Source organism: Erpetoichthys calabaricus, chromosome 6 (assembly GCF_900747795.2).
Source record: "Erpetoichthys calabaricus chromosome 6, fErpCal1.3, whole genome shotgun sequence".
Classification (NCBI taxonomy): Eukaryota; Metazoa; Chordata; class Cladistia; order Polypteriformes; family Polypteridae; genus Erpetoichthys; species Erpetoichthys calabaricus.
The window spans coordinates 85,221,786-85,239,513 of record NC_041399.2 but is presented as its reverse complement, the minus strand read 5'-3'; the positions used below and the strand labels follow the sequence as shown (position 1 = coordinate 85,239,513).

The 17,728-nt window shown below is 36.9% G+C and overlaps 1 protein-coding gene across 1 annotated transcript in view; it reads right to left on the bottom strand.

Annotated features, from left to right (window-relative positions):
- The window catches only part of ankhb (ANKH inorganic pyrophosphate transport regulator b), a 199,316-nt gene that overhangs the window by 27,598 nt on the left and 153,990 nt on the right, over positions 1-17,728 (bottom strand). The window contains exon 8 of the mRNA XM_028803795.2: positions 14,583-14,678. Coding sequence (XP_028659628.1) covers positions 14,583-14,678 — 96 coding nt within the window. The remainder of the gene's footprint in view (positions 1-14,582; positions 14,679-17,728) is intronic.

The window sequence follows — 17,728 nt, the reverse complement described above, 5'->3', positions numbered from 1 at the left end:
AAATGTGCTAAATTTGATATTGATTTTGAATTACCTATTCAGCCAATCATGTGGCAGCAGTGCAATGCACAAAATCATGCAGATACAGGACAGGAACTTCACTTAATGTTCACATCCAACACTAGAATGGGGAAAAATTGCGTTTCAATCATAGCATGACTGTTGGTGCAAGGTGGGCTGATTTGAGTAACTATTGATCTCCTAGGATTTTCATATGCAACAGTGTCTTGAGTTTACTCAGAATGGTGTGAAAACTGTACAAAAAACAAAAAACATTCAATGAGTGGCAGTTCTGCCGATGGAAACGCCTTGTTGATGAGATAGATCAGAGGAGAATGGTCAGACTGGTTTGAGCTCACTGAAATGCTATGGTAACTCGAATAACTACTCTGTACAACTGTAGTGTGCAGAAAAGCATCTCAGAATACACAATACGTTGAATCTTGAAACGCATGGACTAACGTACATATTACATGTATATGTTTAGTTTTAATCGGTAAGGCGGCTCCCTCTTGTCTACTTACTTTGCAGCATTGTGGTGGTTAGGCTAGGACTGTTAGATCCGGGCTAAACAGTAGATAAATAGCCATTAAATGGTCCTTATCCTTCTAAAAGTGTTTCTCTGTAAAACTGATAGCAAAATCCACACTTATCCTGTTCAGTCAGTCATATCCTAACACAGGGTCACAGGGGCCTGCTGGAGCCAATCCCAGCCAACACGGGGTGAAAGGCAGGAACAAATCCTGCGCAGGGCACTAGCCCACCGCAGGACACACACCCACCCACCCACACGCCAAGCACACAATAGGGACAATTTTGTCTCGCCAATGCACCTAACCTGCATTTCTTTGGACTGTGGGAGGAAACCGGAGCACCCGGAGGAAACTCACGCAGACATGGGAGAACATGCAAACTCCACGCAGGGAGGACCCGGGAAGCGAACCCAGGTCTCCATACCACTACCACTGCGCCACTGTGCTGCCCACTTATCCTATTCATTGTTCCTTAATAATGTGGGTGATTGTAAGATCTGCTTTATGCTCCTATGTGTAAATGTCTGTTATATGTCTTTCTTCTTCTTTAGTTCTGCTTGTTTGTTAATCTAATTCAGAACTTTGACTTTCAAATATTTATTAGTGTTCATCTATTCTTTTATTTCTTTTGTATTCCTTTGACTATTTGTGAAGCGCTCTGAATATTAGAAATGTACCATATAAATAAAATAATAATAATAATTAGCTCAGGTTTGATTGGTAGCCTAGTCAGTGTTTCTTTGTAGTTTCATATTCTCGCCATGTGTATATGGAGCAAGTATGCATAACTTCAGATATTGTTTTAATAGCTGGATATTAGAAGTGGTCATAAAGCACTCTCATCTGTTGCTATAACAGATGTTCAGTATTTACTGTGTGGTGGATTGCCGGCTTTTGATTCCGGCTCTCACCCCCAGGCCGCCAGAAGGAGCTCTCCCAACAGCGTGAACGTCCCCCAGGGCCTCATGGACTATGTAGTTTTTATACGCAGCCCTGCTGGATACCTTGGGGGCCACCAGGCGTCGCTGTAAGGGGGCTCGTAGGCTCGTATGTGCCCTATAACCCGGGAGTACGTCATGGTCACGTGACGGGAAGAAACGATGTGCTCCTGGGGTGAAGAAAAGGACTGTTTACCCTGACCCGGAAGGAATAAGGAACTGTGGACTGTTGGGCAGGAACCACTTCTGGGTCAGGGGGTATAAAGGACTCATGGGTAAGCCCAGACATTGAGCTGAGCTGGGAGGTAGGAGGGCGAAGTGTCTGGGCGAGGAGGATTGGTTTGTGAGAGAGTTTATTTGTTATATGAATAGTGTGGAGTGGAGGGTGCTTTGTGCACGTCATAACTATAAAATAAATAGTTGTTATACTTTTACATCGTGTTTGGAGTGGTACCTGAGGGTCCGAGAGGCGGACAAAGGGCTTATCTGCTACAACTGTAAATGTTATGCTTGTAGAAATACAGTATATAAATGAAAATACTTAATCTCTCTTTTTGCTATTATTGTTATCAACACAGTTCAAGTAGTGACTTCAACAGAATTTCAAAAAATGGCAAAGTAAGAATTCCCTGAAAAAAAATCACTTTCAAAGTTTGGAAATGGGTAGATGACATACAGTCCGTATCAGGTGATATCAAAAATAAATATAAAATTGGAGTATAATAAATTAGTAACATTAGATGTGTGGTAATCTTACTGTTCAGAAAGCAAATATCAAACTTGACAAATTAAGCATTTCTGAAATTAAATAATAATTTGCTTAAACTTGTTGAGGGTTAATGTAACATGACATCAGAGCACACTTGTTCTTTGATTCTTGCACTTATTGATTATACTGGAAGTTTTGAACTGTCAAACTATAATGTGAAAACTGAGTTCTGGCACGGACAGTACAATTATATGTATTAATTTGATAGGTTCAATCAAAACCATATACAATTTGACAACTATAAAGAGAACTATGTTTTGCACTTGCAAAATCATGTTCGTATAGGCATTTGTGGTGTGACAAAAACTAAAAGTTATTGCTAAAATGCTAAAACTATATGAAAAAAGCAAAACTAAAAAAATAAAATAAAAAACTATAGTTCAGATCTGCTTGTAGAGTTGGGGATACAATGGGCTGCAAAAGTGAAGTCTGCTGTTGTCCTTAAGAGGACCTAATGTTTAGCCTCTCAACCTTTTGCAATTTATAACATAAATTTATATGTGTTATTTATTGGATTATTTGCACACCAAAGACACTTTTATTGAACTATTTATTTGACTGTGCTGTTTTGCACTTTGGCACTTTTAAGTCTCATGCTTTAAATAAACTGCCTTTCTTTAAAGTGATTTTAAAGTCTCATCTATATGCTGTCTTGCTCTGGTCCATTCTCGATTCATGACTATTGATATCCTGGAATTGAAGGTAATGCCCAAAGCTACGGAGCATCACATCTTTGAATTCTGAAGGCTGTTAGCAGGGGTGGTGTCAATAAACTCACAAAACTGTCATTAAAATATTGCATATGACTAGGTTCACTTCCTTGGCATACTTGCCAGTACTTTTAACATTATATTCATGTAATCTTTACATTTCTCCCAATTAGAAGCCATGAGTCTTGGGTGCAATGCTGACATGCGCTGAACAAGTTTGTTCCTGAGTAGCACTTTCTTGAGAATCTTATTTATGTTGACATAAACTTATGGAAAAACTTAATGTCAGTTGCTCCACATGCCTTGGCATAGTTTTCTCTCCTTGCAGGTGTGTCTTTGAATAAAACCAGTCAAGGCAGAGAGCAGATCTGTTATCTTCCGGTATAGAGGTGAGAAACCTTGTTCTAAATGCAACATTAACAATGTGGAGGGTGCAGTTTCCACTGTTCAGCAGAATGGAATCAAAATCTGATTTCAGTTGTTCTTGTAAAGAATCAAGAAATTTCCAGCTTGTATTAGGGACATCCATTGATACTTGCAGGATGCAGATGGTGTAGGTTATATTTTTCCACACACTTATGTTAATGCAGCAGCATTGTGTCTGCATCTGAATGGCCAATGAATTGAGAACCAAAATATTTTTTGCTGATCCTATCTTCTTCCTACACCTGGACATGAATATTCATTTTTTTGTGCTGTGATTTGTGGTTTAGGCTCTCATCATAAAGAATCATATGCCCATTAGTTTTCTTCACATAATGAACAGGAATTGACTTAAAATATGATGCAAGTCCATAAGTAGGCACATTTGCTTTCCCTATATGTAAATGACTTTGCTATCTCTGGATCAGGAATCATTTCCTGAAAAAGGTTATCCGTGTCTTTGAACAACTTGTATGAATAATGTTTGTTCATCACATTTAAAACCCAAAAGATTTCAGATTACTGACACTCACTTTTAGTCACATATGAAAACAAAGACGGTGATATCATAGAAGTATCACTAGCCAAGCTAGAGCACTTAGTAGCGCTACTGTTTAATATTGTTTTTATCAGTATGCTGCTGCTGGAGTATGTGAATTTCCCCTTGGGATTAATAAAGTATCTATCTATCTATCTATCTATCTATCTATCTATCTATCTATCTATCTATCTATCTATCTATCTATCTATCTATCTATCTATCTATCTATCTATCTATCTATCTATCTATCTATCTATCTATCTATCTATCTATCTATCTATCTATCTATCTATCTATCTATCTATCTATCTATTGCTGGCAATTCCATTGGCACTTGATCGACTCGCTGGTGCAGTGGTCAGGTGTGACAATGACCCAGCAAAAGGTAAAAAATATTCTTCACAGAATTATTGGCTTCCTTCCTCTTCTTCAGTTCAGAATGGTTACTTCCTTTCATTTGGCTTTTTAAAGAAGACTCACCCATATTCCTAATGTCAAACGTTTTCATCAAGTAGCAGCACCCAGCCATACAGTATGCTTGTTTGATTTGGCTTGCAATCTTTGTAGTCAGCATTTTCTAACCATTTCAAGTTAAATGTGCACTTTCCTGGCATTTTGACTGCTCGATAAATCACAGCGACATGACTCATATACAGTCTGATTTACCTTGTTCATTTTTTACTACTTAATGCTAACTGGACTGTAAAAGTTTGACATACAAGCTCGTAGAAGTAACAGCTACTGCATAGCTATACTAGTTTGCACACACAAACACAAGCTCATGGAACAAAAAACAAGGTTATATGAATGCCAGTGTTCATTAAACATGATATTAATGGGAGATGTGCATGTTTTTATTGGCTTACCTCATTCACTTTAAAATTTTCTATGACTTTTAACTGTCATTTAATTTGTTTTAGAATTTCAGGAACTTTTCAACACTGGATTTTGATTTGTTAAATTTTCATGACTTTTCAGACTTTCAGGACCCATAAAAATGTTGTGTCTCTAGTTTTCCACATCCAGAAACTGAAACGTTTGCACATTGCTCAGGTATTTTTGAATCATTACCCTGCCGACGAATAAATCTTCTCCCGGGACCAAAGTGTTATGCGGAAAGCATTTGTCAGTTTTGCCTTTTGACATCAACAGCATGCTTCATGGTTTTCAGTGAGATGTGTGGTGTTGTTATATTTAGAAAACTGCAGAGGGTGCTCTTTACAGTATAAATTCATAAATACTAGCTAGTATTGCTTCATCATCATCCTTTTCTGAAAGAATCCTCCAATGGAGGTGTACCACAGATCCTGCCAGCATTTTCTGATCGTTTTCTTCAGAGTGCTTTGTTTTCATGGAGAAGCTTTTATGATTATTTTCTTCCAAATCTCTCTCCCATCTTAATAACAGCTTCAGCTGTCTGCCTTCGGTTATAAAACAGAATAAGCATCTGGTACAAAGGGGGAGCTGTTTCAGATGCCTATATTGCACTCAACTCTTGCTGTGTTGCAGGTTATATAACATGAAGGTTATATTTATGTCAGTTAACATTAACCTTTTCTCTCTGTGTAATGTCAGAATGTGCTACACATACAACTTGAATGACTAGTTTTGCTAAGTTACTAATAATAAAAAAATTACTATGCCTTTTACACACATGTTAAACAGAGCTTTCTAAACTTTCTATTTACAATTTTAATAGTAACTCCAGAAAAATTTTAGGACCCTCCCAAATAGTAGCCACAATAATTATCATGCTAAAGCCCATCAATTAATTAAAGTAATACTGCACCCAAAAATGATATTTTTTTTATATGTTACCTCGTCTGGTTTGTAGTGATGACCAATAAACATTTTTAATTTCATGTTGTCATGCAGAACAGAAAGAAAAAAGTTTTTGATATAATAGAACCCAGTAGTGAATAGTATAGAAGTATTTCTCGGCTATCATTACAAAATACTTGGGGATAAGTAACATATAAAAAAATACCATTTTTTGCTGTAGTATTTATTTAACCTGCAAATTCTAACTCATCTTAATAGGGAACAAGAGTCTTTAGCAGAAGCATCATGTGCATGGCAAAAACAACCGGTGGATCTATTCACTCCCACACACACCGTCATGTGGAAAAATCAGTCACCAATTTTTCTGATCTGCCTATCTTTGAATAAACTAGTGTAGCTGCAAAGGAAACTCAAACACTGGAATATGAACCCAGTCTACTGGAGCTGTGGGGCAGCAGTACAAGCTATTTCACCACCACACACCCCTCATATTTATACAGTATAATAATAGAAGTAAGCTTGTTCATTATTTTGCAAATAAGAACAAGGTAATGTATATACCGTGAAAAGGACAGCAAGACAGATTTCTGAAAAGAAACACACAAAAAAAACAATGTAAAATGTCACTTAGGAAATCAAAGTACCATTCATCCATCAATACATTTAACTAACTACATCCACCTCTATAGTCACAGGGAGCTAAAACCTTTCTTGGCAGCATTGGGTACAAGACAGGAATTTGTCTTGGACAAGTGACCACATTCATGTACACATCCATTCTTGTTCACACTGGGCCAATTTAGACTCATCAAGGCTATATTCGTACTGTAGCTGAATTCTGATTTTTTCACTCATATGTGATAGAGATGCAATCATTTTATAGAAATGTGAACAGAAAAAAAAAAAAACGGAATCAAAACTTTCCAGATTTTTTGGGACCACTTTCATGTACGGTTATGTGCTATGTGTTTTCTAATGGAAATAGCACACTTCAAGTGCATATTGTTTTGACAGATGTTGTCATAGGTAATTGAAAGTCCCCTTGTATTTCTGAAATTGTCTAACCCCTGTTAGATAGATAGATAGATAGATAGATAGATAGATAGATAGATAGATAGATAGATAGATAGATAGATAGATAGATACTTTATTAATCCCAATGGGAAATTCACATTAAAAATAATATATAAAAACATTTTTCACCAGCGCAGCCAGTTCGTCGATCTTATTTGAGATTGAGTTCACATTCCCCAGTATCACAGAAGGCACCGAAGGCTTAAAAACGCCGCTTTCTCGCAAGCCGCTTCATTTTTAGCTTAGTGCCGGCTCTGCTGCCACGATACCGCCTTCTTACCTCGTCGGGTAAATAGGGAACCACACCGGCACTGGCATTTGTTCTCAGCGCTCGAAGTTGAGTACTTGAATAGGCGAGTCTCGGCATGAAAAAATCCATGCCCATGTTGTAAAAGTAAGTGTGTCCAGTGAACAAATCCACATAAAACAAAGTGATAGGAGTGATCAATAAATAAAAATAGAAAAATAAAAGTAGAAAAGTACACATACATATACAGTCATACACGGAGCTGCTGAAAAGGCTGCCACTCTCGACGGCGCCGGATGTTATTCAAAGTTTTGTATCTATTTTGTATCTGTTTTGCATCTGGACAATCTATATCTTCCTACCAGCAGTCCTGGCTCCTCTTTCATGTCCACTTGTTTCTGTGTACAGATATGGCAGTGATGGTTGCACTCAAAACAACAGCTACAATTTTTCATTTTTAATTTCACTTCCTTCCATCATGAGCTAACAAATTTGCAGATGTCTTGCAATGTGAAATAGCAGAGTGGTTTAATAAATCTATTAGTTGACATATCTGATTGATTTTTTTTTTACATAATGAGTATACAGGCATGTTCAGCATAGATATCTGATTTTGCTTGTACAACTAATTTGATTAGTCCAAAAAATTAACATACGTATCTTAAGCTTCCTAACCTATGTGACGTTGTGACTTTGGGATAAAAAATTCACACAGTCACAGAAAAAACATGCTCTTACTGTGATGAAATGTTATCAAATCACTTATATAGCTCAGGCGTCCAGTGTTATATTGTGTGAAAAACTCTTATGATATAATCACAGAACAATCTTGAATTATTCAGTACCCAGGTACTATTTAATGCTTCTCCACCAACATACATTTGTCTATGGTGTATCATTCTCATGAACATCTTCTTTCATGTTTTCCCACCAAACCTCTACTTCGTTTAAATTTGGTATGTAAACAGCCAAATTATACAGTACACACAACAGACAGAGTTGATCTATCATATAAACAGCTCACAGTCATCATTCTAATACTAAATGATATTATATTATGTTTAAATCTGTTTTATGAATTTCAGTCTGTAAAAGAACAACATAAATAATTACGTTCTTTAAACTATTGATAGACAATCCTTGCTTTCTTAGATGATATGATTGTCCTGCTGGAAATAACTATCACCAGACAGATAAATATTGTTCATACAGAAATGGACTTAGCAAGCTTCAACGTGCAGTTATTTTATGGAAATCAGATATCAATCCTCCCACATTACATGAACTAATATGTACCAGGTAAACACAGTGTGCAGTGTTGATGTCTGGCATGAAGTGACCATTAGCTTACACAGCTGTTACTATGCTCTGGTCCTAATCTCAATATGAAGCACCTGAATTCATTAAACTTCTCTCAGACTACTCTCTGTTGCTGTTCCTGTGTTCATTTTAACCAGAATTCATCCATCCATCCATTATCCAACCCGCTAGATCCTAACTACAGGGTCACGGGGGTCTGCTGGAGGCAATCCCAGCCAACACAGGGCGCAAGGCAGGAAACAAACCCCGGGCAGGGCGCTAGCCCACTGCAGGGCACACACACCCACACACCAAGCACACACACTAGGGACAATTTAGGGTCGCCAATGCACCTAACCTGCATGTCTTTGGACTGTGGGAGGAAACCCACGCAGACACGGGGAGAACATGCAAACTCCACGCAGCGAGGACCCGGGAAGCGAACCAAGATCTCCTTACTGCAAGGCAGCAGCGCTACCACTGCGCCACCGTGCCTCCCTTACCAGAATCTGTTTATGCATTGATCTTATCCACTATTTTCATGGTTAGTTTTTTTGTGGAGGTGCACTCTAGGGAATAACCTACTGCAAGAGCCTTTCTTTTAATAATACATATTGCGTTATTCATCTGTTGGCATAACCCATAAATGGCTGGGTCTGATTGGCTGTGCATTTCATTAAGTGTTGATTTCAACAGTTATTGCATGTATGTCTATCTGTCCCATCAACCAGGTGTTTCTGTGTACAGGTCTGCCATTCTCAAAATATCCCATGTATTTATTGAAGTGCAAATCCCAAAAGGACAGCTCTATCTTATACTGTACACTTCCAAAGGTATGTCTGGCATCAGCTATCACACTGGCTTCAGTCACTTAGGCCGTACATATTTCCATTAGGGTTTGTGAAATACTCAAACAAATGCAGCTGAAATTATGATGATTTGTTATGCTAATGTTGTAATAATAAAACTACAACTCAATGTAATGTATATACTTTAAATACCATGCTAAACATATTTTAACAAGAGCATTTTTTTTTCTTAACAGTAGTCTGCAGTGTAGCAAATTTTTGATTTCTCAATATCTGTAAATTGCTATAAGATATTTTCCCTTACTGCAGACTAAATGTTCACTTCTATTCAACAATTTCTGCGTGAATAGTCTGCTTATTGCACCATGTAAAACAAGCTCAATGATTAATGATGCCAAACCTAATAACACAGTCTGTTAAAGCGTAAGTGCTAAATGACAGCTTGAATCACCTTAATGTTTTGGCTACACTGCAATACACTACAGGTGTGTTCCTGAATAAAATGATAATGATTATGTTCCTCAGAAAGTTGCCCAATGAGAAACAATGAAGAACAGTTTATGACAGGAACAAAATGTTCTTATTTGCTGTAGTATTTAGGATTTGACTATTTGTGAGAGCTTCAATTAGTTTTAGAAATCCATCAGAAGTAGTGCTGATATTGTTAATATGATGCTGTTGTAGTTCAAGGTAAGTCCAGTCTTTTTTAGAATAAAATAAAACCTGCCAAGTAAGTTAGGTCTGCTAGAATGAAGCAATGGTTTAAACTTGAGTAGCTTACACCTTATTTCCTAAATAGAGGACGCTCTTTCAAACACCTTTCTGTTTTTACTTCTATGGTCATCCATGGAATCTGCATTTCAGTGGCCTTAAATTTTAATATACCCCAGATCCCAATCATTTAAAACTGCTCTTTAAAATCTTCTGCAAGGATTATTGTGAGCACTGAAAGAAAAGAGCAAATTGCTCAGAAATAATATCACATAAATTTGACCAGGAGATTAAATGATACATTTTTATTTTATCATAGAGCAAGCAAAAGGCTGGAATACCAGTGATGAAAACCAGACAAAACTTAAATCAAAATTCAAAAGTCCAAAAACATAGCCAGTAACTCAGTAACAAGGAGGAGGCTTAAATTTTAAGACATTGCTGAAAGCGGACTTTTTATAGTACAAAAATTACCATTACTAGGACGCCATCTCTACATCAAGACCAGCTCAAATACCTATGCCACAGTGATGTCACATGTAATAATTTAAAAGAAGTATGCCGTTACTAGTAAACAACATGGTAGTGCCTGCAATCATAATCACAAAATCCCAAGACCAAAATAAATGTTCTAAATAGCAACATAACAATGTCACCATCATAATGATATACTGTAAGTAGAGCTGCTCATCAATTGCTGTTAACATTTATGAATTTCTGCAATTAATTTTTTGTAACATCTATATGTGTTAATTAAATCCAGGTAATTTGTTTGTGCTTCAATTGTAGAAAGTAGAAGAAACTGCATCTGGTACAAAACGTTCTGGACCCCTGTCGCTATGCCACAGAATTTCTGCCTCTACACTGGCCAATTATGTCCTCTTTAACCTCATTACCGTTATCCCTGAGATTACTCGTCCACTGCTAGTCGTACACAAACCACCTTCCCTGATTTTACTCATCTCCCATGGACAGTGGCTATTGACACAGCATTTGTGGTAGCAGGACAGGCAGAATATGGACTGTCAGAACATGAAGTACATGAAGAAGAAAGCAGTTTGTTATGTTAATGACAGTTCTTCAGAAATGGTCAGTGATTGTACAGCAGTTTCCATTTTTAGTGATAGTGTAGCATACAAAGATGATGACTTTGTTTGTTCAGGTCAAGAATTTTAGATGTCAGCCTACCCCAGTCACTAGTAGTGTTCCGCAAGGCTCTGTTTTGGGCCCTCTTTTATTCATTATTTGTCTTCTACCACTTGGTAATATCTTTAGGAGATTTGGTATTCAGTTTCAGTGTAACACATATGACACCCAGCTGTATTTATCAAACAAGCCCAATTCTGCCCTTCCTCCCCTATTCCTTTCTGGCTGCATTTCTGAAATAAAACCCAGGTTCTCTTCTAATTTTCTCAACCTTAATAATGATAAAACAGGTTCTCCTCATTGGCACTAAATCTACTCTTGCCAAAATTGACAGTTTTTCCTTGACAATTGATGGTTCTGTAGTTTCTCCTTCTTCTCAGGTTAAGAGCTTGGGAATCATCCTCGACAGCACTCTATCTTTCAAAGCTCATGATAACAATATTACCCAGTCTGCATATTTTCACCTTCACAATGTTAATCGTCTCCATCCATTCCCCACTCCTAATAGTACTGCTGTTCTTGTACATGCTCTGGTAACATCACGTATAGAATACTATAATTCTATATTGGCTGGCCTCCCTCACAAGCTTCTGCATAGGCTTTAGCTGGTCCAGAATTTTGCTGCTTGAGTTATTACTGGAACCACCTCCACAGAACACATTACCCGGTTCTTTGTGAATATCATTGGCTCCCTGTTAAATACCATATTGATTTCAAGATTCTGCTATTAACATTCAAAGTTCTTCATCACCTGGCACCTTCATATTTTTCAGATCTGCTACATATTTTATACATCTGATCAAACTCTTACTTCTTTTTTAGCTCTCTGCTCATTTATCTGCCATGGGGTCCAAATCCTTTAGCTTTGTTGCTCCTCGCCTCTGAATCTCCCTTCCTCAAGATACCCGTAGCATTGATTCACTTCCCATCTTCAAATCCAGACTTATCTTTTTAAATTTGCCTACTCCCCTTGATTTTGTCCCTTTTATGATCTCATATATATATATGTTATTTTTCATTGTATTGTTTTCTTTTTATTTATTGTTTTGTTTAGTATTTATTGTAAGGTGTCCTTGAGTGCCTTGAAAGCTGCCTTTAAATAATTAATAATTCATTTTATTATTATTATTAAAAAGTAAACTCTGATACCTCTTCTGAATGTGCATGTTGTAACTTGAGCTTTGGGTGACTTTCAAAGCTGCTGTTCACATATCTCCAGGGTGCAAAGCAGTGTTATCAGATACTGCAAAAATAATTAGGTGCCAGGATTTTTTTTTTTTAATTTTCCCTCCTCTCTCCTTCTCTCTCAAAATAAATGGTTGAAAAGTCAGACTCTTTTAATAATTGATGTGCATGCTGTGATTTGATGGCTACCAAGTGTTATTTTAAACTTTCACATTGCACAATCTGCCTCTCCACAGACACACACACACATATACATATAATGTATGTTTTTGGTTTGTGGAAGGAAAATCCACAGAACCATGAGAAGTACATGCAAACTGAACACATTCTGTAAACATTAACCAGTGTGCCAGCATATTGGCCATTAATTATGAATTTGAATATTTTGCTATTAGCAGGGGCAAACTTTGCTCAAACCTCAACACAAACCTACTTATTGCTAAAAACTAATGCTATATGAAGGCTCACATAATTAAAAATGCAAAAGATGATTTTTGTGAGGAACAGTGTTGTTAGTATAATCAAATGAGTCAAAGGACTGCCTCATAACTATACTTGTTTAATTCTATAGTATGAGAAATGTTGAGTGATGGTGTGTGATCATCTCTCAAGATAAAGGTCTGTGTCCAAGTGGCACTGCCATTAGCCATTAACTTCTATGGATTGGTTACAAATATGGAAAGTAAGAGTAAAATTAAACAATGGTTTTGACAATATTTTATGTATGGTACACGTTAAGGATTATGTTTTACTTGTTATATATAATCATCCATCTGCAGTGTCTATAAAATTTTCACATTTTATTATTAGACATCATTGAATCCTGTGGTGGGCTGGTGCCCTGCCCGGGGTTTGTTTCCTGGCTTGTGCCCTGTGTTGGCTGGGACTGGCTCCAGCAGACCCCCGTGACCCTGTAGTTAGGATATAGCGGGTTGGATAATGGATGGATGGATGGACATCATTGAATCTCAATGGATTTAATTCAGATTTTTTGAGTGGTGAGAAAAGTGCCATATAAATGTGAAGAATTATTATTAATATTATTTTTGACACCTATCCACAGACAAAGACTCTTTAATCTCAAAGTGAAAACAGATCACTCCAAGGTGATCTAAAAGAATTACAAATACTGTATATCCATCCATTCATTCATCTACACATCCATTCGGTTTCTTCAAGTTTAGGACCACAGCGGGTTGCAGCCTATTCTAGCCGGTTTGGGTGAAAGGTTGGAACAATCCCTGAATGGAGCCCCTGCCCACTGTATTGCACTCTCACTCACATATAAGCACAGCTGTTTTTACTTTTATTAACAGGGACAAAAATAAATGAACTAACAAATGAAGATGGATATAAAGTGATATTACAAATCCACAATGTGCTAAATACCACACAGAATAAAAAGCAATAAGACTTTCACCAATAGGTAGTGCAGCAAGTTTGATATTAAAAAGTTGCATACTTTGTTTACATGAAAGTTTGTCAAAACTGACTGATTTGTGAGCAAAGGTTCAACAGAGGTATTCTTTCATAACACCCTGTTCACACCCAGTATTACAAAAAAAATGCTTTACTGAACACAAAGTAATGCTTAACAATGGTTTAGAGACAATTAACATGCATGTGATCAACAAAATACTGTAGTAATCATGTTAGTCCTGCAGTGTCGTACTCTGCTACAATGGAAAATACAATTAGCTATGTATAATACCATTACACTTAGATTATCCATATCTTAACAGACAAATCATATCATTCATTTATACCAACTCTGACCAGCATCATGCAGAACAGCTACTTTTCATGACACACGTGCAGGAGAGCAAAACTGGCCAACTCATATGCAATAGCAATGCGGATGTTAGCTTCAGCTGGAGCAAACTTTTTAGTTGAAATTTCTTCTTTTGGAACATTTTCATTGTTTTTTTAGATGCAAATCTAACATTTACAAGCATGTACATTTTTTTTTCTACTTAGTTAAGAGCATGGAAAGCGGAAGCATGCCATTTTGAGGACAAAGCAGGCTGTAATTAAAAAGAAAAACCTAACAGTTATTCTCAATTTTGTATTTGAGCACAATTTCTCAAACTCAGTAATGGGCAATGGGTGATCTGTAACACAATAACATGTTTTACAAATATATTTTCTGGGTCCCGTATTATTTTTTTTTTAACCTTTCAGGGAGTTCAAAGAGTTCATTAGAGGGTCTCTGATCCCCTGGAACACTTCATATTTCACACCTTACCTGATACTACAATCGGAAAGCAAATTTCCATGACACAGCTGCCAGAACTCGGGTTATAGCCGTCTCAATAGACACATTACACAAGCATAATTAAACTTTATAGTTTGCACAACATGCTGTGTGCAGCACAAGATTCACAAATAGCTCAGCTGGAGAGTAAATCAGCCTACCGTCACGGACAGAGCCAAGCAAACAAAGGTGAACTTCTTGATGTGTGATTTGGTGACAGTTGCCCCACTAGTTGTAAGTTTATTGCTCGGATTATTCTAGAAGAAATAAGACAAACAATCACCAGATGATTACTTATTTAATAAATAATTGCAACATATTATTCAACAAACCTTCTACATCAGTATCACAAACATCTTTAATTAAAAGTAAAAATTAGATATACCAGAAACAATTAAGTGCGCTAGGAGCCTGAAAGGTGAAGAAAAACAACATCACAGACAATAAACAAAACTACTTTTTGTTTTTAAGGTTTTGGTTATGTCTGTGTGGTTTAATCAGTCACAGTGTAGCTTTATTACCAGTGTCATAGATGACTGGGGTCAATACCTGGCCGGGATGCCTGGAGGGACCGGAAAGGGACAGTAACAGCTTCCGGGGCACAAGGGAGCAGCCGCCCTGGATAAAAAGATGACCACGGGAAAGGGACAAAGAGGTTTTGACCTGTTGGCAACCGTGGCCACCGTCAGGGGGGGCGCTTTAAGCCTCATGGGACCTGGGGAACTGTCACTTCCGCCACACCAGGCAAGATGGCAGATGAACCCGCCAGGGACGCCCGGAGTGCTTCCGGGGCAAAGGGCAACACTTCCGTCACACCAGGAAGTGTGGCCGGAAGATCGTATTCAGCCACCTGTAGCACATCCGGGCAGGAATAAAAGGAACCACCTCCTAACAGTCGGGGAGCCAGAGTCGGGAGTGGGAGTTGGACAAAGCTCCCAGGAGGAGAGTAGAGGCGGCTAAGGACTGAGAAAGGACTGAATTAGGGTGATTATTGCTGTGTGCATTGTGTGGTGTTTTGGATGTGTCTTTATTTATGAATAATAAACGTGTGAAATTGATAAAGATGTGGTTTCCGACTCATGGTGTCCGGGCAAATCTCACACCAGGTCTAGAGATTTAATTCATCTAGCACTTTTGCTAATTGTACAAATCCAAACCTATTTTTTTCTTATATTGTTGAAAAAGAAATTCCCAGCCAGAAAAATGAAATGCAGAAAACAAATAATAAACTAATGTAACAAAAGAAATAAAAAGCAAGTTACTGGTCAGAGAGGGAAAAAATTATGTTTGAATAACAAAAGGGTCTCAAAAAGACTTTTTATTGATCTTGCATTTAAAATGATGTTATTATATCATATAGGAAAAACAGTATGAAGCATCATACAAAGCAATTCAACAATTCCAAATGGGTGATTAGGCATGTTCTTCACACTCAGAGTACTTTTGAAGTTTTTGCTTAATATCCTTATTGTTCATCCACTTAATGAACCCGACTGACCACATTTTAGGGTAGTGTTAGGGGTAAGGCCGCAACCAAAGCTGGCGAGGGTGCCATTTTATTATGAGGCACACTTGGGCACACACCCACTTCACTTATACCGTCCAATCTGGAGTTGTTGATAATTTATCATTACTCTAAACTGTTAACATTGGGTCTAAAAGTTATCAGTTTTGGTAATTTTGAAGAGTCACACAAGAGTTTTGTTATTTGTTAGGTCATAATTAATCTAGCAGTGAAAAAGATTACTTGAAATAATTGCTGACTGTGGGAAGAAATAAAAGAGAAATTAGATATTCCAATAACACACAACAACCAGGTTCAGATATGTTCACACACTATGCACACATACACACACACTACCTAGTGAGCTTTGATACATACATACAAACATTTATACTTACAAAAATAAATACATACATACATATGCATTTCCCCTTGTTGTTACCTCACAACCTCAGAATTCAAATAAATTATTACAGTTACTTTCACCACATCTAAAGATCTTTTACAGGAAAGCATACTGTGGTGGTCTTACATAGGAACGAATGTGAATAATGTTTAACCTCGATAACAGAATTTCTGTTTGTGATGAAAGCTAAAATAAGGTTTGCTTGAAATACTTTCATGTTTTGGCTTTGGGGTAGTATCAGTCATTTCAAAAATGAATAAGGGATTTACCGTTCATAAATATTCTTGATCAATAGCTTGATCACGACCATAAAAGAAAGAATAATTACTGTGCAAAAGAATAGGGAACTTTTGAAACCAAAGACAATACTGAATCCAGCACTGAAGATGAATTATCCTGCGATGAAGAATGAAAGGAGATATTCATGTTAAAAAATAGCATAAAACAAAGCAGCCTTCATTCTCCTGTGGTTCTGAAAGAATGATGCTAGGGACCACTAGATTTGTTATGGCACACACTCAACTTTTATTTTCAATGTCTGAATCATCACTTCCACAGTCATTTGTAAAAATCATATGGGATATTAAGCATGGAAGGAAAGTGTATATGGGAAGAAGCTGAATGAGCTATATGCCCAAACGTGTCATCTCTGTGGTACGTGCTTAACTTTGCTTAAGACAGATAGATAGATAGATAGATAGATAGATAGATAGATAGATAGATAGATAGATAGATAGATAGATAGATAGATAGATAGATAGATACTTTATTAATCCCAAGGGGAAATTAAGCTGCACTGCACTGCACTGCATGCATTGATTTTGACAAAACAAACTTCAAATGGTGTAAATATGTATGCTTCATTTGTATCAAAGTTGTAAGTGTAGCTAAGATATACAGCATTGTCTGATGACAGAAGTACATACTCAAATATTTACTCTTTTAACTTAGCCAAAGATTTTCCATGGTTTTGATAAAAGAAAGTATTACACTGTATGTTGCATTTCTGAACTCAAAAATCTATATAATGATATTAACATTTTAGGAAAGGAATGACTTCTTACTGTGATAAATCAAAAATCTGAATCTTATGAAATCTTTTTCCTGATTTCTGATTAGTTGAGTTTGAAAGCCATTTTACAAATTTCTTTCTCATAAAATATATAAATTGATTTCACTTCCATTTATCTGGCAGTATTTATTAATGGCAACATAAGACAGTGAAGACTAGAATAATAAAATTAAACACAGGTCGCCTTACAAATCTACAAAGTTTTATTCAGGGGCATTCAATTATTTACATTCTACAGATGATATTAACTACATACTCGACATCATAATAGAGCGTCATCAAGGCAGACAACTCATGTATGTAGTAGTAGTATTGTCTTGATTAA